At 40.8% G+C, this 21,893-nt stretch overlaps 2 protein-coding genes across 2 annotated transcripts; one reads left to right on the top strand and one right to left on the bottom strand.

Moving 5' to 3' along the window:
• Positions 1-565: 565 nt before the first annotated feature.
• On the bottom strand, positions 566-1,341 carry MRPL57 (mitochondrial ribosomal protein L57). The gene has a single exon (XM_047077675.1). The coding sequence runs from the start codon at positions 1,339-1,341 to the stop codon at positions 1,033-1,035; it is 309 nt and encodes a 102-aa protein (XP_046933631.1). The 3' UTR covers positions 566-1,032.
• A 438-nt stretch (positions 1,342-1,779) lies between these two features.
• Positions 1,780-21,381, top strand: SKA3 (spindle and kinetochore associated complex subunit 3). Its single transcript, XM_047077664.1, has 9 exons — positions 1,780-1,891; positions 5,198-5,259; positions 5,385-5,550; positions 8,960-9,371; positions 11,750-11,835; positions 17,196-17,281; positions 18,872-19,075; positions 20,817-20,947; positions 21,252-21,381. The coding sequence occupies exons 1-8, from the start codon at positions 1,789-1,791 to the stop codon at positions 20,943-20,945; spliced, it is 1,248 nt and encodes a 415-aa protein (XP_046933620.1). The 5' UTR covers positions 1,780-1,788; the 3' UTR covers positions 20,946-20,947; positions 21,252-21,381.
• Positions 21,382-21,893: the final 512 nt, after the last annotated feature.

The raw sequence follows: 21,893 nt of genomic DNA, 5'->3' as shown, positions 1-21,893 counted from the left end.
CCAAGTCACATTCATTACTGGGAACGGATTTTGGACGAGTTTTTGTCACATGTAAAATATACAGGGTATACAACAGTCAAGCCCTTTATAGCATACGATTCGTAATATCGTATATCATACGATTTGATAATACATGTAAAGGGTATTATACAGTAGAATACAGTATTATACACTGAAAAAGGGAATTCGAAAAGACAAACATCTTCAACTGGTGGCCTGTAATGTCAATTATATCCCAGAAATAGGTTGTTAAAATACAACACACGTAGCAGTTCTGATGAATACCTTTTACTTTATCTAAACGTCTACTTTCAGGGGTGCCTTGAGTGGCTCCACCAGTTAAGCGACTGACTTTGACTCAGGTCATGATCTCGTGAGTTCAAGCCCCCTGTCGGGCTCTATGCCGACAGCTCAGAACCTGGCACCTGCTTCGGATTCTGTCTCCCCTTCTCTCTGCCCCTTCCCTGCTCACACTCAGTCTCTCAAAAATAAATAAACATTAAAAAAAAAAAATTTAAATGTCTACTTTCAGCAGCATCCCAGAAGAAAACGCTGTTTTTAGGAGTATGTTCAACTGAACTTTCTCAGATTTTCATTTATTTCACTTTTTCATTTATGTTTAGGCGATGTTTCCACAGAAGGTAAGCAAACTAATTTACATTTTATAAAGCCCCCATCAACTATCGTCATACTGAGGCACAGATTCCAAACCATAGCTCATAGTTTGTTTGTTTTTTTTGAAGCTTCCATCCAAAATACATTTCATATCGTCTGTGACCCAGGAAATCTCCTGTATCTTCCTATGAGGATAAAGAAAAAGGAAACAATGCGACAGATATCAGACTCTCAAGTATTAAAGAATTTGCAGCCCCAGATATTCTACATGCAGACCACTACGTTCCTCTTTGCTGTCCATTAAGACTCCGGTCCAAAGGTTCATTTTCTCTCTAGAGGTTAGCTTTTCAGTTCCAGAATCGGGTCACAGAGATGGCAGCCCCGCGATCCGTCCAGCTGAAAGGCGGTGGCGCTGGGTTAGGACCACTTCTTGGTGACATTGAGATGGTCGAGCTGGTCTACCACAAATCTGTGGGGGGGGAACTTGGACACGCTGGCCGCCTTGATGGCCTCGAAGGCCGCCGCCCGGCGCCCCGCGGCGTGGCCGTACTCCTGCTCCGCGGTGAGGTAGGGCATGCTCAGCCAGTAATGGTTCTCCGCCTCTATCTCCAGGCGACGGATCATGTTCTGCTTCGCGTGGAAAGACACGGCGCGCGGCCGCCGGTGCTTCCCGATCCACTGGCTGCCAGGAATGCGATTGCGGAGGAGGAGGGCGGTCACGAACATGGTACCTGCGGGGATACGCGGAAAGTCGCACCCGGAACTGGCTACGCCCTCGGCCGCAGGTGACAGCAGCGCACGCGCGCGACCCCGGCTCTCCTGCCGCTCCGCCACCCCCGAGGACGCACAGCGTGCCCCCAAAGAAGCAAGGAGCCCAACTAGACTCCCTAGGGAAAGAAAGGGACTCCTGAAGCAACGAAATACGGTCATCAACTCACCGGCTGCGTCGTTCACAATTTCCCCGCGCGCCAGCGGACGCGACCCCGGAAGCGCGTCCGCCTCCCGGAACCTCCTTGCCACTTCGCGCGAGACTTCAGCTCTCGCGAGAGAGGGCTCGTGCGACCCCCGCGGAGGCGGGACACTTCCGGCGCCAAGAGATTCAAACTGGTGGCGGGCCGGTCCGGAGCGGTGGGGTCCGCTCGCGTCCTGCGTCCTGCCGAGCAGTCCTTATCCATGGATCTGATCCGAAGCTTCCACGCGAAGCTACGGTCTCTGGCCATCACCCTCGACAGCGAGACGGCCCGGCTGCAGCGAGCGCTGGACGGAGAGGAGAGCGGTGAGTGAGGCGTCGGGCGTCGGGGCCTTCGCGGCTCCTGCGACCCGCCCGGGCGCCCGCAGCCCGCCCCGAGTGCGGCGGGTCGGAAGGGCCTTCACAAGTACGAACGCACACACTCGGCCGAGAGTGTGTTATCTTAGCTACAGTGGCGAGGGGTGCCTCGAAAGAGATATGGAAGGGCGGTGGCACACCCATCAAAACGCTCGACGTTTGTCGTCAGCAGGGCCCCGAGGGGCTGCAGGTGTCACCTTTTTATTATTTATTCTTCTGCCCCCTCAAGTATGTTGTTGTGGCTGTTTTCAGTTCTGTGTCCAACCACATTTGCTCTCCGCAAATATTGAAATAGCACTGTCACTGTGTTAGGAGGAGAAACGGCATAGAATAAAAGTGTAAATTAAGTTGGCAGACTGAGCTCATAATGCGCACACTAATTTATACATGATATACTTCAAGTCACATAATGGATATTAATAAAAAATACTGTGTAATTAAACAAAATGCAGTTATTTAGCACGGTTCTTTGCTTGTAAACTGACTTTGTCTCACCCAAATGGCCCACAGTTGCAGTAAATGCCTGTATTTTCCCCAGCAACCCGTCAATACTAGTGAGTACCTTTTTTTTTTTTTTCTTTTCTTTTCTTTTTTGGAAATCCCGACACCCAGCACAGGGTTCAAACTCAAGACCTGGGGATTGAGAGTCACATGACCTTGTGATTGAGCCAGCCAGGCACCCATCAATACTGCTTAAAAATAAAATTAATATAGCAGAATTCTTCACCACTAACCTTTGTATTAGACATTTTAAAAAAATTGTTGCGGGGCGCCTGGGTGGCCCCGTGGGTTGAGCGTCCGACTTCAGTTCAGGTCATGATCGCACGGTTCGTGGGTTCCGGCCCTGCGTCGGGCTCTGTGCTGACAGCTCAGAACCTGGAGCCTGCTTCGGAGTCTGTGTCTCTCTCTCTCTGCTCTTCCCGGCTCATGCTCGCTCTCGCTCGCTCTCTCTCTCTCTCAAAAAAAGAAAAAATAAAATAAAACATAAAAATTTAAAAATATTGCAAGAGTAGCTCAGGTTTTGAGATTATTTTATAAATGTCATAAATGTAATTTGCCTTAAAACATCGTGCTCTGTAGACACAGACTCCTTTTACTTTTGTTATGTTATGAATAGTGTTCCAGCCATTTAAAAATGTTTATTTTGACTGTGAGGACAATATACGTACATGCCAAAAAATTTGAGAAATGAAAAGTAGAAAGAGGAAAATAAATATTTTCTGTAACTCAGCCATCCAAAGACACCACTATTAATATTTTATTATTTTTTGTTACATTATTTAATGTAAGCTCTACAGCTAATGTGGGGCTTGAATTCATGACCCAGAGATCAAGAGTCTCATGCTGTACAGACTGAGCCAGCTAGGTGCCACTTTGGGTTCTTGTGCTAATTTACCTTCTTACCGGCATATTAACTGTGTACGCAAATTTTGCACTTTCTTCTGGTTTTATAAGAAAAAGTTGGGATGATTTTTCTATTTGTGGCCAATATGTATTACAGAAAACATGGTATTGGGGCACCTGGGTGGCTCAGTCATTTAAGCGTCCAACTTCAGCTCAGGTCATGATGTCACAGTTTGTGGGTTCGAGCCGCTGGTCCGGCTCTGTGTTGACAGCTCAGAGCCTGGAGCCTGCTTCAGATTCTGGGTCTCCCTCTCTCTCTCTGCCCCTCCCCTGCTCGTGCTCTTTGTCTGTCTCAAAAATTAATAAAAACATTTAAAAATTAAAAAAAATATATACGGAAATGTGATAGAGAAAATGATCACCAAAAAATTTCAGCTTTTATGAATCATTAAATTGATTGACTTTTTAAACTTCTTTATTGAGATATAATTCACATAATATAAAATTCAGCACTTAAAGGATACAGTCCAATGGTTTTAGTGTATTCACAGAGTTATGCAACCATTACAGTAAGTTTAGATTTTCATCATCCTCAAAAGAAACCCTGTAACTGTTAATATCCACTCCCCATGATCCCATCCCCAACTACCCTAGCCTTATGCAACTGCTAATCTGCTTTCTGCCTGTATATATTTGTATATTCTGGGTATTTCATATAAAAGGAATCATACAAAAGTAGGCTTTTGTGACTGACTTATTTTAGCCTGATGTTGCAAGGTTCATCCATGTCAGCATGTATCAATGATTCATTCCGTTATATTTCTGAATAATATTCCAATGTATGGATACGCCACATTGTGTTTATTCATCAGTTGATGAACATTTGGGTTGTTTCCACTTTTTAGATATTAGGAATATATGTAAACATTTCCGGTGAACATTATGCTTTCAGGTCTCTTTGGTATACACTTAGAATTGCTGGGCCAGATGGTAAACCTATGTTTAACTTTTTGAAGAGCTGCCACATTGTTTTCTAAAGTGGATGCACCATTGTACATTTCTGCCAGCAGCGAATGAAGGTTGCGCTTTCTCCACATCCTCATCATTTATTATTACCTGTCTTTTGAATATAGCCCTTCTAGTAGGTATGAAGTATCACTGTCACGTTGACTTGCATTTCCCAAATAAAAATTGGTCAGCTTTAACAGGTGAAAGGAGATCTTCAAAGGAGGCATGTTTTAGAAAGAGAAATATAATTCTTTAAAAAACTGCTTTTACATGATGTATAGTCTATATATTGCAACTGATTAGTAAGAAAGGTGACAGTACAGTGGATGAAGGATGTCCTTTCGATAAATGGCGCCAGGTCAGTTGGACCTGGAAATAAGAATGGAAATGGAAAATAAGAATGGATCTTGATCCTTACCTCATGCCATATAAAAAAAAAAAAATCAATTCCAGGAGGATTGTAGCTCTGAATGCAAAAGGCAGAACAATAAAGCTTTTAGAAGAAGACGTAAGTGTTGTCATTGGCAAAGATTTTAAAAATAGGAACCAAAAAGTGCTCATTGTAAAAAAAATTGCTAGGTGGAATTACATTTCCTCCTTCTCCCCTCCCTCCCTCCCTCCTTTCCTTCTTGATCTCAGTGCTAATTATTTAGGTATGTTCGCTTGGAAAGTTCATCAAGCTATATACTTACGATTTTTGTAGTTTTTTGTATGGATGTGATAATAACTTTTAAAACAAAGGCTGTAATACTTTGTAATTGATACGAAACAAATGATAAATATCTACAAGGATTTTATAATTCTAAGAAACAATACTAAATTATATTTTCTATTCTTTTTCCTCCTTTTCCTTATTGTACTTTTTCCTTATTGCATTTTTTCCTTTCTCTATTCATATTGAAGACATTGAAGATTATCCAGTGAGAATTTTATATGACCTTCTTTCTGAAGTCCAGACTCTAAAGGTATGGGTCCTGCAATATTAATTTATCATCTTTGTGTGGTAATTTTTAAATAGACTTAGTCTTTTAGTCTTAAGACTAAGTCTTTTGATAGAAAAATTATAATGTACTTTTTTTCCTCATAAAAGGATGATGTCATTCTTCTTCTTGATAAAGCAAGTTTGGAAAGTCAAGAAAGCATTGGTTTCATAAAGGCAACAAAAGTACTAATGAAAAAAAATTCAATGGATATCATGAAAATAACGGAGTTTTTCCAGAAGTATGGATATAATCCACGTGCCAAGAAAAGCTCAGGTGTGAATGATTTGCATTTTATGGCGTTTGCTTTAGTATTAAAGAAGGAAGGCAGCGTGATTCAGTACGGTTACTCTGGTTCTGGCTCCGCCATTATGTGAGTCGTCATGTGTGGTCATTTATTCATCAGTCTCTGTGCTGGATGCAGTGCTGACTGGTGGTGGCAAAACAAAGACAGTCCTTCCTCTCCTTTCCAAAATGCTAGAGTAAAGAAGAGTACAAGAGGGGCGCCTGGGTGGCTCAGTCGGTTAAGCGACCCACTTCGGCTCAGGTCACGATCTCACGGTCGGTGGGTTCGAGCCCCGCGTCGGGCTCTGTGCTGACGGCTCAGAGCCTGGAGCCTGCTTCGGATTCTGTGTCTCCCTCTCTCTCTCTGTCCCTCCCCTGCTCATGCTCTGTGTCTCTCTGTCTCTCAATAATAAATAAACGTTAAAGAAGACTACAAGATAGATCCACATGATTTTAGGATGGTTGGTTTCTAGTCAGCTCTGCCAAAAATAGCCGAGAGACTCAAGGTAAGGCGTGCTATTTCATTTTTCTTGTTCTCAATTTTTTCTTCCGTAGAACAAGAAATTGGGGGCAATATAAACTGATAAAGTCCTTTTTTAAGTTTTACAGTTCTAACGAAGGGTAGGATAACATGGTGTTTTAGAAGTAGAGCCAGACCATCTGAATGCAAATCTCTAATCCCACCATTTACTAGCTGTATTCTCTTTGGCCACTTACTTAACCTCGTACCTCAGAATCTCATCTATAGCGTGGAGATGTTTAATACTACTTACCTTTGAGGTTGTAGCAGGATTGAATGAGATAAAGTTTGTCTAGAATAGTACCTGGCATGTTAATCAGCTGGTGTTAACTATCGTGGGGCCCATACCTGTGAGGGACTAATTTCAGCATACTTCAGTGCCTTTGTTTCCGTTATGAGAATGATCTTTGTACATAAATCAACCATTAATTACATTCAGCAAATACATATTGGGGATCTGTGTGGAGGGTATATTAAACAGTCTGCGTGGTGCAATGGAAAGAATTCAGCTGACTTTAGTGTGAACAAGCTATGGATTCAAATCCTGGCTCCACCAGTTGCTACAGGTGTGTGACCTTGGATAATTTCTCTGAATTGCTTTTTTCTCACTTGCAAAATGGGGACGATAGTAACTCCCTGTGAGGCAGTGATATCGCGATGATTTTATTAATCTTATCAGTGACAGCCTTGTGATAAATACAAGGATAAGTTTTTGGTAGCTCTTCTAACATTTCTCAGAATTAACAGAAAGCAGAAAGCACGATGCCGAAACAGAACGCTGTGAATCAGCAGCTCTTCCAAGGGCCAAAAGCCATGCAACCAGAGTCTATAACCTTTTTTTTTTTTTTTTTTTTTTTTTTTGGTATGGTACATACTCCATATTTAACACATCCTGGTTTATCATGCATGTGAAAACTTTCCTATCCTAGTTTGTTTCCTGTTGCCAGTCAGAACAAAGAAAACCCTACCTTCAAAGAGAAAGCGTGCACCTCTTCACTTCCTCCAATCTGTTTGATCTCTTCGCTGGCTAACTAAATGTACAGCCTAAATTCATCCCTTTTCTGTTCCTTTGGACCCAAAAGATTCTGACAGGGATCTATGCCAATGTTTGATAGACCCCATCTAACTCTAACTATAGACTTTCCTTTAAAAGATGAAGAGAAACAAAAAAGATCATTATCAGACTTAACAAAAATACATTCCGATTCATAACAAAAGTACAAGTACTTTCTTCTTAAAAAGAATACAACAAACAAGGTATTTTGGAGAAACGTTTTCCCATCTCCTTCAACAAGTACAGTTGTTGCAATTCATATTTCTAATTTAGCAACCAAATGATATCTATTCAAGGTTGGCTAAAAAAGTTGTAGTAACTCCCTCCCTCCTTATTCTTAAACAAATGGTAGCGTTTGGAATGAGAGGATGTGAGGTCAAGTTTTGGCTCTTTACACTGTATCAGCTGAGTGTTTTCCAAAATGTTGTTTGGTGCCTTTATAAAAACAAAAAAATATCCTAAGATATTTTGTGCTTGAAATAGTTAATATGAAAATTAATTGGAGTGAAACATTCAAATGCCTGTCCCATGGGGGATGCTAAACACATTTTAATTTCTCTTCCTTCAGCTCACCCCCTCCATTTTCTCTTCCTTTCTTGTTACCCTAATTACTGGCTCATTTTTCTTCTCCACTTCATGCTACACATTCTACATTTGTCCCGTGCTTTCCTAATACCCATCCCATTCTCCATACCTTGCTATCTCACTGAAGCCCTGTCATTTGTTATCTCTGCCCAGATCCTGGCCAAATCCACATATCTTCTTTCTGATTATCCTGTTTGACTTTCTGTTGTCTCTCACACTAAAAGCTAGTGGTTTTCCTTCTCCAGTTCCTTGGCATCATAGGTGCTATCCTGGACCTTTTTTTTTTTTTTTTTTTTTTCAACGTTTTATTTTATTTTGGGGACAGAAAGAGACAGAGCATGAACGGGGGAGGGGAAGAGAGAGAGGGAGACACAGAATCGGAAACAGGCTCCAGGCTCTGACCCATCAGCCCAGAGCCTGACGCGGGGCTCGAACTCACGGACCGTGAGATCGTGACCTGGCTGAAGTCGGACGCTTAACCGACTGCACCACCCAGGCGCCCCTATCCTGGACCTTTTAACTGCAACTTGGGTCCCACACCAAATTCACTAACCATTAATGTATGCAGGAAATGGCAAAGGATTGTGGGGGAAAAGCATAGTTGTTAGTAAATTATTTAGTTTGAAATGTACAGTGTGGTGATTAACCATATGGGGTCTGGAGCCCGATATGACCTTTTCAGGGTTGAGAAACTACATATCTTTCTAATGCTCTCCTATTATTTTCCTCAACCAGACTTTTGATACAGGCGTTCCAGACTAAGGATAAAAACGTATCATGGTGTGACAATCTTTCCTTTTTAACTTAGGCATCTGTAAATGAATAATCTAAACTAATGTTATACTTTGTGTTAAATCTAGATCGTAGTTAATTCCACCCTGTAGTTAATGTCATCAAATGATAAAATAGTTCCAGAATTCGTTAAGAAAGATTGGTAAATCACATTAGCTGGGGGAGTAAGGATATTGGACTTTCATTTGCATTGATTTTTCATCTTTTAATACTTTAGTTTACTTTCCTTCTTTAATGTGTAGACAAAATGGGATCTGGGTAGACAAAAGGTACATGTCAGAAATTTCCTACAGGGACAATTGAAATAAAACTTTAGAGACTAAAGAGGGAATCAGGACTTTTGCTGATTGGGGACATTTCAGATGGAGCTATTTTATGTGGCTTTAGTACTTGGGATTTTGTGGTTTGATGTTTGACCAGAATATGACCTCCTTGGTCTTTCCTCACAGCGGATGAACAAGAAATCACTGACTCTGACTCAGAGTCCACTAAGCATGAAAATGTCCAAATGCCTGATGTGAAGGACAGTCTGTCCAATCCTGCTATTCCAAGCACTGCTAGTTCTGAGAAGTCTCCACGGAGTCCCCAACTTTCAGATTTTGGGCTTGAGCGGTACATGATATCCCAAGTTCCACCAAACCCTCCACAGGCAGTAAACGACCATGAAGAAGAGCCCAGAATTTTAACTCCATCTTCCAAGCAGTCCGTAGTTAAAGTACTAAAAACTCCAAAATGTGCCCTAAAGATGGATGATTTTGAGTGTGTAACTCCTAAATTAGAACACTTCGGTATCTCTGACTGTACTGCGTGTTTGAATGAAGATTACACGATGGGACTTAAAAATATGAAGGAGAATAAAAGGTAAGCCGCTTTAAAAAAAAAAGTTTATCTATTTATTTTGAGACAGAGCAGGAGCGGAGGAGGGGCAGAGACAGCAGGAAAGATAGAATCCCAGGCAAGCTCCACATTGTCAGCACAGAGCCCACTGCAGGGCTTGAACTCATGAACCGGGAGATCATGACCTGAGCCAAAGTCAATAGTCAGATGCTCAACTAACTGAGCCACCCAGGTCCCCTGAAAATAATCATCTTTAAAAAGAACTGTCACTATAAGGGGTCTGCAGACTACTGCCACAGGCCAAATCCAGCCTGCTCCCTATTTTTTGTACATAAAGTTCTATTGGAGCACAGCCTAAAAAAGCTCTTTTTGGGGGCACCTAGGTGGCTCACTTGGTTAAGTGTGCAACTCTTGATCTCAGTCCAGGTCTTGATCTCAGCGTCGTGAGTTCTGCCCCCATACTAAGGCCCCATGGTGGGCTCCGTGGCAGACATGAAACCTACTTTAAAAAGTTCTTTTTCTAAAACATCTAAGACAGAAAACACTGAGGTTAGTTTATGAGGGTGACATACCCTTGATACACACATTGACAGAGCATGCAAGAGAAAACTATAACCAGTCCACTTGATGAATAATAATGTAAAGTCCCAATTAAACCACTCACAGATTGAATTCACAGAATATTACAAGTATAGTAGATAACTTACAAGTTAAGCTTATCTCAGGAATGCAAAGATAGTTTAATACTTGAAGCCCATAACATACATTTTAATGATTGGATTTAATAAGGGAAAAAAGGATAATCTTAATAGATGCCAATAAGGAATTTGATAAAAATTTTTTTTTAAGTTTATTTATTTTGAGAGAGAGAGAGTGCAGATGGGGGAGGGCAAAGAGAGAAGGAGAGAGAGAATCCCAAACAGGCTCTGTGCTGTCAGAGGGCTCAATTTCACTCATTGTGAGATCATGAACCGAGATCAAGAGTCAGACGCCTAACTGACTGAGCCACCTGGGTGCCTTAAGGATTTGGTAAAATTTGATACCCGTTCCTTTAAAACGTTTGGTCAAACTCCAAATAGAGTACTTCATTAACATGATAAATTACAAGTATCTAATAATAGTGAAGCTATCTGTCACCATTATTTAACATCATTCTTGATAACTCTGGCCAGTAACAAGTATTTCTAGGCCATGTTTTGTACATGGGCAACTCAAAAAATTCACATCTCAAACTTCAAGAAAGAGGCTCATAGAAGATATATTTTATATAGTGCTAAGTTAACCATTTAAAATAATGTTTTCCTATATTTTATTAATAACTGGTTCCTAAACGGAGTAGAAAAAAATCCATTCAAATTTGCGACAGAAAAGTGAAATACTGATGCCAGTCGTGGGTAAAAAGATCTACATGATAAAAACCATAAATATTTCTGGGTTAAGTAAAGGAAAAAGTGGGGAATATAATGTTTTTTCTTCATCCTGATAGACTGGCTGAATGTTGTTAAGATGCTTAATCATGACAAATTAATTTATAGATGTTGTGCATTTACAACAAAGCCTCGATAGGATTTTTTTAAAGTAAATGATAAAATGACTCTAAAATTTACTTGGAAGAATAATAAGTAAAAGTAGCTAAAAAGGGGGTGCCTGGCTGGTTCAGTCAGAAGAGCATGCAACCCTTGATCTTGAGGTCATGAGTTCGAGCCCTATGTTGGGTGTAAAGATTACTTAAAAACATAAAATCTTAAAAAAAAATAGCTGAAATAGTAATAAAAAATAATAGTAATGAGGGAATATGACCGAATAGTAAAATTATTATATTATAATACAGATATATATAAATATGTATATTACAGAAGTAAAAATTATTTAGTAAATTATGCCAGGACAGTTGGTTAGTTGAACCATCTTATAGTTATTTGATGATACTCCTCTTTATATTCCAGACATCTGAGTAAATGGCTCGAACATCCTTAGATGACAGGGATCAGTCTTTTTTAGTCTAAAAAAATGACAAGTTCTTAATTTATATCTGTAAATTGGTTGCAAAATTCCACTTTATGGTTTTGAAACCATGAACTATGTAGCTCCTGTATTTGAAGTGATGAGTTAAACTTAAGGCTTTCCCTTAAGTCAGGGGTTCTTAGCCTGCTTCGCAGTCAAGGCTGTCAATACCAAATGGCCCATAACCTTTTTTGAGCCATGTGTGTACATTAATTAAAAAAAAACAAACAAAACACAGTTCAATGGGACTTGTGTTACACAGAATGGAACTGAATGTTTGTCTACACTGGACCGTATATAGCAAGACTGAATTTTTTCCCAGAGGTTCAATATTAACTTTTTTTTTTTTTTTTTTTTTTTTTTTACACACCTTATAATTTCCCTATGAATCACGCCAGTGAGGAGGCCATAGAATCAGAACCGGTGACCAGTAATCATTTCTTTGCTACTCCTGGCCTCATAATCCAGCAGTTGAAAAAAAATGGTGAGTATAAGAATCACATTACTTCTCAGCTATCCTTTTTCTAGATTATCTTTGTACAAAAATGGTTCTATCATCTTAGACACCCCCATAGTCCTTCTGCGTCTTGTCAGTTCATGCTATTGAGTTATGTAAAGTTCTATCCCATTGGGTGCGGCATGATTTCATACTAGAGAAAGAGAATTTTCCGATATGCTTTTCATAGTTTTCCTGATTATAGCCAATATTTATCTGGAGCGCCCGGGTGGCTCTGTCGGATGAGCGTCTGACTTCAGCTCAGGTGATGATTTCACAGTTCGTGAGTTCAAGCCCCACGATGGGCTCTGTGCTGACAGCTCAGAGCCTGGAGCCTGCTTTGGATTCTGTGTCTCCCTCTCTCTCTCTGCCCCTCCCTTGCTCATGTGTGCTTGCTGTCTCTCTCTCTCTCCCTCTCAAAAATAAATAAACATTAAAAAAAAATATTTGCCAGCCTGTTTCTAACATTTTAACTTAAAACATAAATATGTATTCATTCACCAAACTTCTGATACAGAATCAACAGTACCTTTTTTTAAAATTTAGCTTCAGCCCATTGATCAGATTCTACATTATTTTTCTTACATAAACTACACTTAGAATACAGTAGCTACTATTTCAAATTGTTTTTTTAAAATACTACAAGAACTTAAAGAAAAATTTCATACAGTGTTTTCATATTTGTCCCACCAACTACAAAAACATCAGTTTTCACAAAAATATAAAAGAAAGCATTCTAGAGTTTTGTGATTTCTTGATTAATTATAATTGTCTAATATCTGTCAAATTTATTGCCACATTTAAAAAAATTTTTTTTATGTTTATTTATTTTTGAGAGAGAGTGCAAGCGGGAGAGGGGCAGAGAGAGAGGGAGACACAGAATCCGAAGCAGGCTCCAGGCTCCGAGCTGTCAGCACAGAGCCCGACGCGGGGCTCGAACCCACGAGACGTGAGATCATGACCTGAGCCGAAGTCAGACGCTCAACCGACTGAGCCACCCAGGCGCCCCTATTGCCATATTTTCAAAAGTAACTTGTCTTTATCAAGTCTTCCAAACTTAGGAACATCTTTTCAGAAAAATTCTTTTTGTACTAATTTCACTGACATATAATATTAAATTATGTTATTAAATTAACAAGTATTTCTGGCATCAACAGGTGTGAAGAAAGACAAATGACTCGTAGTAAACTTAGAGCTCAGCCTGTAGGAAGGAGCCTGTCTGTACCAAAGAGGGAGAGAGTGGACCATCTCGTACATACCAAGAGCCAGTTCCCAGTGGAGCATAAACTTTTTAGAAAATGATGAGCGGGGGGCACCTGGGTGGCTCAGTCGGTTAAGCATCTGACTCTTGATTTCAGTTCAGGTCATGATCTTGTGGTTCATGGGTTCAAGCCCCTCGTGGGGCTCTGCGCTGACAGAGCGGAGCCTGCTTCCGGTTCTGTGTCTCCCTCTCTCTCTTTCCCCCCCATCTCACATGTTCTCCCTCTGTCAAAATAAATAAATGAACTTTAAGCAAAAAAAAAAAAAAAAAAAAAAAAAGGAAATGATATAGGAGAATATTTGTGTATTACTTCTGAAGTGGGATGGATTCTTTTTAAACATCTTTTTTAAAGTTTATTTATTTTTAGAGAAAGAGCACGAGCGGGGAAGGGGCAGAGAGAGGGAGAGAGTCCCAAGCAGGCTGTGCGCGCTCTGTGCAGAGCCCAGTGTGGGCTCACTCACAAGACGTGAGATCGTGACTTGAGCTGAAATCAAGAGTCTGAAACGACTGAGCCACCCAGGTGTCCCCGGGAGGGATTTTTTAAAGAACAGCTTACTGACGAAAAAACAGGCAGTGTATTTGACGGAGGGAATGGCAAGCTTAGGTTTATCCATTAGAACTTTGGTTCAGTGACGGCCTGTTAAGAGAGATTGTATCGTATTTTAGTTTGACTCTATTCTTATGCCACAAAAGTACCCTTAGTATGATTCTTAGAGTCTATACCTAGTGAAAATTCGTCATTTGTTTACCATTTTCTTTATTTACTGTTGCTTCTTACATCCCACTCATTCCTTCTGGGTCTAGTTTTCTTCAGCAGTTCTCTGAGATACTTCTCGTCTGTGAGAAGTGGTCTCTGGTTTTGTGTCTGAAGATCTCTTTTTTCTTTCTCTGTCATTCATTTTGGAACAGTGGTTTAGCTGGAAATAGACAATGGATAGCTGACTTTCTTCAAAATTTTATACAGAAATTATTTCATTGTGATCTGGTGCGCATTCCTGATGAGCAGAGTCCTGTGGGCCTGGTGTGCTTTCCTGTGTAGATCTGTGGTCTTTTCTTCCCGGTCGTAAGATTTTTGTCATTATCTTTGATATTCTACATTTCTCTGTAATTTTAAAATAAGTTTATTTGTTTTTATTTATTGCGTTTAGAATTTGGTATGATTTTCAAACTAAGAACTCATGTCATCAATTTTGGAAAATACTCTGAGATTATCTCTTTAATAAGATTACCTCTTCCCTAATTCTTCAATTTTTTTTCTACTGGAATCTCTGTGACAGATTTTAGAATGTTCTCCTTCAGTCTCCTTGGTCTGTTAACTTCCCTTTGATATTTTCCTTTTCTCTATGCTACCTTGTGCTTTAGTTGGAACTTTCTTCCACTTTGCTATTTTTCTTTTATACTGAGTCTAAATTATTATTTTAATCTATTGAATTTTTATTCCAGGGACTACATTTTCTGTCTTACATGTTTTTCCCTTCAAATGTGACTGTTCTTTTTTTTCCCTTCCATAATCCTGTTCCCTTGCCTTATGATTTTTGTGCCTTCCTTTATCTCTGAACATTTTAGACACATGTATTTGGAAAACTGTTTAAGGTGTTAATACTTTTGTTTATTGCTCTGATTCTCTTTCTTGGAGGTGTGTTTCCTTACAGGCTTTTCGTTTTTTTGTTTTTTTTTTTTCGTCTCCCTCCAAGTTAGTTAGCATATAGTGCAACAGTGATTTCAGGAGTAGATTCCTTACTCGGGGTCTTTCCTGGTTCCATAGAAATTTTAGGATCGTTTGTTCTAGCTCTGGGAAGACTGCTGGTGTTATTTTGATAGGGATTGCCAGGCTCTTAGTTTTTAACTCCTCTCAGATGAAGTTGTTTTCAGTGTCATGGGTTGTCACGGAGTCCTGTGGAACCATTTCATGCTTGCCCCAGCCAAGGCCCCACGGGTTTACCGATCGCACACGTTTTTATGTTAACTGCTTGACTCAGGTCGCCTGCACTGGACACGTAGAGTGAGCTCAGAACCCACGACTCTACACCGTTTGGAGCTGCTACTCTGGTTTTCCGTTTCTTGCAAAGACTAGACTTTTAGCCTCACTTGCTTTCATCCTGTTCCCCTGGAGTCAGTGCCACTGGGCAAGCATTTTCCAGTTCCTGCTTCGCAGACCTCACTGCTCTTCCAGGCGCTCAGCTTGATGCACTGTCTCCGTTCCACTGCCTCTTCAGAGGCTGTCTTAGAGTCCCACGTGTTTGACTGTCTCCATGCAGATTTCAGATTAAGTAGATGTTAGCATCGTACTACATTTGCTTCAGATCTTTCTTTTACCGTTACACATAAAGCTAAATCCCTACTCCGTTATTCTCCTTCCCTTCCTCCCCTAAAGTGATGATTATTCTAAAGTATAGTTGTGTTGTTTGAAAATTTTATTTAAGTTACAACATCCAATTTTTATTTTGTCACTTGTTTTTTTTTTTTGTTCACTCCATGTAAATCCAGTTCATCTTAATTTTTAAGTGTTACATGAATAAGCCAAATTTCATTTATTCATTTGCTTATTAAGGGGTAGTTGTTTTTTACTTCTTTACTCCTACAGGCAGTGCTCTGATGACTTTGTTCCTTGTGTACATGTGTTACATCTAGGAGTGGCATTTCTAGATCAAAGGTGATGCATATCTTCCGTATTCTGGAAAATGCTTAATTGCCACCCAAGAGCGGCTGTTCTGATTCCCACCAGCAGTGTTTCTGTTCCTATTTCTCCATCTTTCCCAGCACTTGATTTTTAGACATAATAAAATTTTCCTAGTCTGATCATTTTTCTAACATGTTTACTTTTTCTCTTTGATTTTTTTTAAGACTGCTTTCATCATACTATGTGTTAGAGTCATTAAATGTCTGTATACACATGGTTCTGTTTCTGAAATCTCTTTCTTGTTCTGATAGTCAGTTATGGCTTTAGAGTAAATCCTAGTGTCTTAGAAGGTAGGTGAGCTCCTTGTCCTCTTCCTTCCCTCTTTTCTTCTTTAGAAATTTGATCTTCTCCAGAAAGTTCATACAGATTTTGATAGAGTTACCTGTAGGCGTCTTGTCTTCTTTGTTGCTGCTGTAAAAAATGTCTTCTCTCGGGGCGCCTGGGTGGCGCAGTCGGTTAAGCGTCCGACTTCAGCCAGGTCACGATCTCGCGCTCCGTGAGTTCGAGCCCCGCGTCAGGCTCTGGGCTGATGGTTCGGAGCCTGGAGCCTGTTTCCGATGCTGTGTCTCCCTCTCTCTCTGCCCCTCCCCCGTTCATGCTCTGTCTCTCTCTGTCCCAAAAATAAATAAAAAACGTTGAAAAAAAAAAAATGTCTTCTCTCATAAACTGAGGGTTGATGGGTGGGTGGGTGGGAGGGAGGGGAAAGTGGGTGACGGGCATTGAGGAGGGCACCTGTTGGGATGAGCACTGGGTGTTGTATGGAAACCAATTTGACAATAAATTTTATATTAAGAAAAAGATCTTCTATCAAATTATATTTTTAATTGCTTGTTGCTCTTTTGCTAGAACTACTGATTTTTGTTTTTGTATATTGCCCTTATACCTTGCAGCCTTGCTGAACTTTTATTAGTGCCGATGATAAACGAATATGAAGTTTTGTTTCTTCCTATCTAGTCAAGCACACACTGTAGCTAATTTCTTGAGTTCTTAAACATAAAGTACACAAATTATATTGACTATAACGTAAAAGTTGAAATCTTGGGATGCCTGGGTGGCCCAGTCGGTTAAGCATCTGACTTCGGCTCAAGTCATAATCTTTCGGTTCGTGGGTTTGAGCCCCATGTCAGGCTCTGTGCTGACAGCTCAGAGCCTGGAGCCTGCTTTGGATTCTGTGTCTCCCTCTCTCTCTGCCCCTCCCCTGCTCACACTCTGTCTCTCAAAAATAAATAAACATTAAAAAAAATTTTTTTTTAAATAGTTGAGAGAGCCCTGACGTGGGGCTCGAACTCACAAGTTGTGAGATCATGACCTGAACCGAAGTCAGCCGCCCAACCGACTGAGCCACCCAGGTGCCCCTCAACTTTATTTTCAAATGTATATTTTCATGCCATTGTTTGTGTCTCTTAGATGGCGACTATACAGATTCCCCCTTGGCACCCACGTTCTGCACTCCTGGTTTGAAAATTCCTTCTACAAAGAACAGTATAGCTTTGGTACGTTTCCATAACCTTGAAAGCTCTGATTTTTTTCCTGATGACCTATATACGCTACTATTTCTAGACGCAGTCTGTTTTAATATTGTCTGTCAACTGTACTTCAGTTAAAAAGGAAAAAAAACCACTTAGACTACTGCAGCCTTTAAGAGAACATTTACATATTTCTAGAGGGGAATTTAGGGGAATTTGGTAGCATACAGCAAAAGCTTTAACATTTTCATGCCCTTTAACCGTGTCTCAGAATTTACTCTAAGGTACATTGGCACAAAGAATTGTAACAAGGAGTTTATAGAGGAAGGAACAGCATTATTTATAAGAGCAAAGCATGGGAAAAATCTAGATGTCAAGTGGTAGCATAGAAGCAAACTACACTAGGCTGTGTATGGTGTTCTGTAACTAGAGTATGTTTTTATTATTTTTTAAAATATTTATTTATTTATTTTGAGAGAGAGAGAGAGGGGAGAGGGCCGGGGGAAAGAGAGAATCCAAAGCAGGCTCCGCACTGACAGTGCAAAGCCGGATACGGGACTCAAACTCACGAACCATGAGATCATGACCTGAGCCGAAAGAAGAGTTGGATGCTGAACCCACTGAGCCACCCAGGCACCCCTAACATATGTGTTAAAGCACAGATAAGAACATAAAAAGAATGTTTTAAAAATACTTAATGATGGAAAATGACATGCATGTGCATGTATACACACACACAATATATATTTTATTTCAAGTAAAAAGAATAAAAGAATGGATAAAAACACACCAAAATGTGATTGTCTCCAGGTCACAGATTCATGGGTGATTTTTATGCTTTTTCCAAATATTACTCGATGAACAAATTAATATAATCATACCTCCTCCGTTTTTTGAAGTCACTATGAACACTTAAGACAACCAACACAGTGGCCTGGGCTATCCGTAAAATGTGGCTAGTACATCTGAGGAGCTAATTTTTACTTTTAAAAACTTGATGAATTTCAAATTAAATCTAAATAGACCCGTGTGGCTTGTTCCTACTCTATTGGACGGAATAGCTAGACGGACAAAATACTAGTATCAGTTGAAGTCCCTATCAGGTTATCTCCTGCTAGTACTTGCCACTTACAATGAATTCACTCCTTGTGTTCCTGTTCTTGTGGAAGGCCCCCTGCTGATGTGACTCTATTAACTCTGACCCTAGAGAGAGGAGGTGATTTACTGGGTTGTTCAGGTTAGCACGAATTGCATGCTAAGTTTACCTCACACGGGCTTTCTTTGTGTCAAGAGTGAGGGCGTGTGGTCACACTTTTGCTCATCCATGGTGTTACTCTTACCTGGGACAGCTTAGTGTTGCCTGAAACTGGGTGGGTGAGTCCCTCTAACCTTGTTCAGTCAGGCCCGTTTAGTTTTCATAATAAGCTGTAGCTCAGCCTTTATTAGTAAGAAGAGAGTATTTTGTTCTCCATGTGCCATTTCTTTGTTTTCTCCATTTTCTTTAGTAATCGGTCGAGGAAGAGCGGGTCATTTTTGTGCAACAGAACTAAAACTGACTAATTTTTATTTACTGTATTTTATGCCATCATAATTTAATGATTTACTTCTGTTCAATAGGGATCCACAAATTATTCATTATCGGAAACAAATAGTTCATCAAACGATTTGGAAATGAAAGACTGTACATCGTTAGTTTTAAATTCGGAGAAGTGTTTTGAGAGTTTTGCGGATCCCTCTTCTCCCGTAATTTCTTCTTACGAGAATCTGCTGAGAACACCTACACCTCCAGAAGTCACTACCATTCCAGAAGATATTCTTCAGGTTATTTTCCCAGGCTGTTTCTTTTTCTGATACATTCTTTTCAAAATTAGACATTTATATTAACGACCTGAAACTGTATAAATACCATCTTATTTCTCATCGGGCTAATGTGCTGGTTTGTGTACTGAGAAAATCCGAATTCTGGGCTCTCAGTCCCTTCTGAGAGTACCTGGGTAAGGCTCTTCAGACTGAGCATGAGCTCAGGATTTCATCATACTTTTATTTCCTCATGGTGCATTTTCTCTTCACCTTCAACTTCATATTCTGAAATGTCCTCTTATAATATTTTATAATAATTGTTCAACTGCCATTGCCACGTTGACCATTTTTTCCATTGGAGGTATGGCTGGCAAAATCGGAAATGCCACGTACCCCCCCATTCTCCAGGGTAGGGTATCATGGATAACATATCAGTGTTTCTTGAACCTGAGACATCTTGGACATCAGTTTGAGAAACACTGACTTACATGTTAGAATATCTGATTCTTTTTTTTTAATGTTTATGTATTTATAAGAGAGCACACAAGTGCACAGGCGTGAGTGGGGGAGGGGCAGAGAGCGAAGGAAGGAAAGAATCCCAAGCAGGCTCCGCGCCGTCAGCACAGAGCTCGACTCAGGGCTCTGTCCTACGAACTGTGAGATCATGACCTGAACCGAAATCGAGAGTCGGACGCTTCACCGACTGAGCCACCCAGGCACCCCAAGAATGTCTGATTGTTTTGTACACCACTTACCTCTAGTCTACTACTGATCTGTAAGGACTACCAACTCTACCCCGTCACCACCAGTCATCCCCACCCTAATAGAAGTTAGAGTGGCAGCTGTCGCTTAGGCAAGTGGAGTCGTTCAGAACCGTTCTCGCAAACTACCTAGCTTGTGGAGAGCCGTGGCTACTTGGAGTAATACCTAAATGCCAAGAGAGCAGACTCATCCTGTGATATCAAGAAAGTATTTGCTACCCTTTGTTTTCGGTCTTCTCTGTTTTTCTGGACATTAGAAAATCGGGTGAGCGTCTTCTATCTTTATAGGAGTTTATCTAGAGTTTCTGCTTTGCTGTGGTCGATCCTCCTTTTTATTTCTACGTGAAAGGGGGGGGGATCCTTGTATTTCATGTATCACCTCTTTGTGAAAAAAAATCATAGCTGATATTTCAGAGTCTCCTTTTCATAATCTTTAATAGCTGATCATCTTTTGAGCACATATTTTGCCTCTTTCCTAGATATATTTTCCCTGACAGTGTTGTTAAGGCTTAATTTGCTCTCGGGGATATGTTGCTGCTTATTTTACTTCCACTAATCTTAGAGTACATTTTAGAAGGCTTCAGAAGTCAAGCCTCTACATCAAAGTTCAATTTCAAACTCCATCCTTTCTTTGCTGTTGAATGTCTGTGCTGCTGAAAAATTACTGTTTCAAATAACCCATATTTTTACATTTTTCTTGGCTTTTTTTTTTTAAAGATTTTTTTGGGGGGTAAGTTTATTTTTTGAGAAAAAGTGGGGGAGGGGCAGAAAGAGAGGGAGAGAGAGAATCCTGAGCAGACTCCACACTGTCAGCACAGAGCCCGACACGGGGCTCCAACTCACAAACCGTGAGGTCATGACCTGAGCCAAAACCAAGAGTCGGACACTTAACCGACTGAGCTGAGCCCCTTTTCTTGGCTTTTCTTGAGTATTTTATAACACCTTCCAAGTTTGTTGTGTAGTTCTTGGGACTTGATAAAAAGGAATTTGTTTTGTTTCAGATTTTATCAAAATACAACTCGAACCTAGCTACTCCAGTGGCAGTGAGAGCCGTGCCACCCGGCAAAGCGTTTGTCGCCAAATACGGAGCACCGAGCGTCCGAGGTGCTGGCAACAAAGAAAACTGGTGAAGGTAGGCGCCATTCCAGAGAAATCACCTGTGTTATTGGAGGAAGACACTTACAAATGAGCATTCAGATGGTAGTAAAATGTTTTGACATTTGCCAGCTTAACAGGTTAACAGCCCAACTCTGGCTCTCGGGATACTGAGCTTGCTGTCCCTGCAGTTCAGATCCCCACACTAGCAAGTAGGATGATGTCACTGGGCACACGATTTTCTAAGTGCAAAAATATATAGTCACAGTGTTCTGTCATTTGTGGTGTTGATGTCTATTATAGCTCATGGATTTTTCTTAAACTTTGTATCTTTTTTGCAGAAAACTTTGCAAGTTTTGTAGACACAGAACAGAAGGCGGTGGAAGCGGAGCGGGATGGACTCGTCGCGTAGCCCCACATCTTCCCCCTTTTTCCAAACCAGCCCAGAGTAAAGATGAACACGGACACAGATGTGCTTTTTGTTAAGATTTGACTCCATTTAACCTCGATCTTACTCAGCTGTTCCATCGTTAAAGTTGTCGTTACGACTGCACTGACTTCACATTCACCTGCCCGATCTAACAAAATGGTTGAGAGATACTAGGACGCAGGGTAAAAAGTTTAAAGTTCTTAAATGTTTGTGACTTCCGACAAGGCCATCCTGATCTTCTCGTGGCGGGGTGGTGGTGCCGTCAGCCAGAGCTGGGCTCCTCCCTTGATTCTGGCTCTGTCCTTGTCCTGTCTCCTCTCACGACTGTCCCTGAGCCTTTCACACCTTTTAGTTCAGCAGCGCTCTCTTAAGACTGTTGTCTACAGATGACAGCTTAAGTTAATTTAGGAAGAGGTAGGAGGCCGCAGGCCTGGGTGACTATACCGCGGACGGCCTCGGGCGGACCACCAGAGCCAGGGGCTCACCCATCAGGACGCGTGCCTTTTGTTTTTACTCACAGCTTCTTCGTGCGCGTCAGTTCTGTCCTCTCCAG

The sequence above is a fragment of the Lynx rufus genome, unplaced genomic scaffold (genome assembly GCF_022079265.1).
Source record: "Lynx rufus isolate CCGP_SWC_20201006 ecotype Redwood Valley unplaced genomic scaffold, mLynRuf1.p SCAF_1, whole genome shotgun sequence".
In the NCBI taxonomy this organism is placed as follows: Eukaryota; Metazoa; Chordata; class Mammalia; order Carnivora; family Felidae; genus Lynx; species Lynx rufus.
The sequence above is the reverse complement of the archived record's forward strand: the minus strand, read 5'-3'. Positions and strand labels throughout refer to the sequence as shown.

Bases quoted from the DNA above. Each gene is read 5' to 3' on its own strand.
- MRPL57 (XM_047077675.1), bottom strand. From the start codon at position 1,341: ATGTTCGTGACCGCCCTCCTCCTCCGCAATCGCATTCCTGGCAGCCAG.
- SKA3 (XM_047077664.1), top strand. From the start codon at position 1,789: ATGGATCTGATCCGAAGCTTCCACGCGAAGCTACGGTCTCTGGCCATC. The intron at 5,260-5,384 runs GTATGGGTCCTG...TCCTCATAAAAG, and splicing joins CTGAAGTCCAGACTCTAAAG to GATGATGTCATTCTTCTTCT. The intron at 9,372-11,749 runs GTAAGCCGCTTT...GAATCACGCCAG, and splicing joins AATATGAAGGAGAATAAAAG to TGAGGAGGCCATAGAATCAG.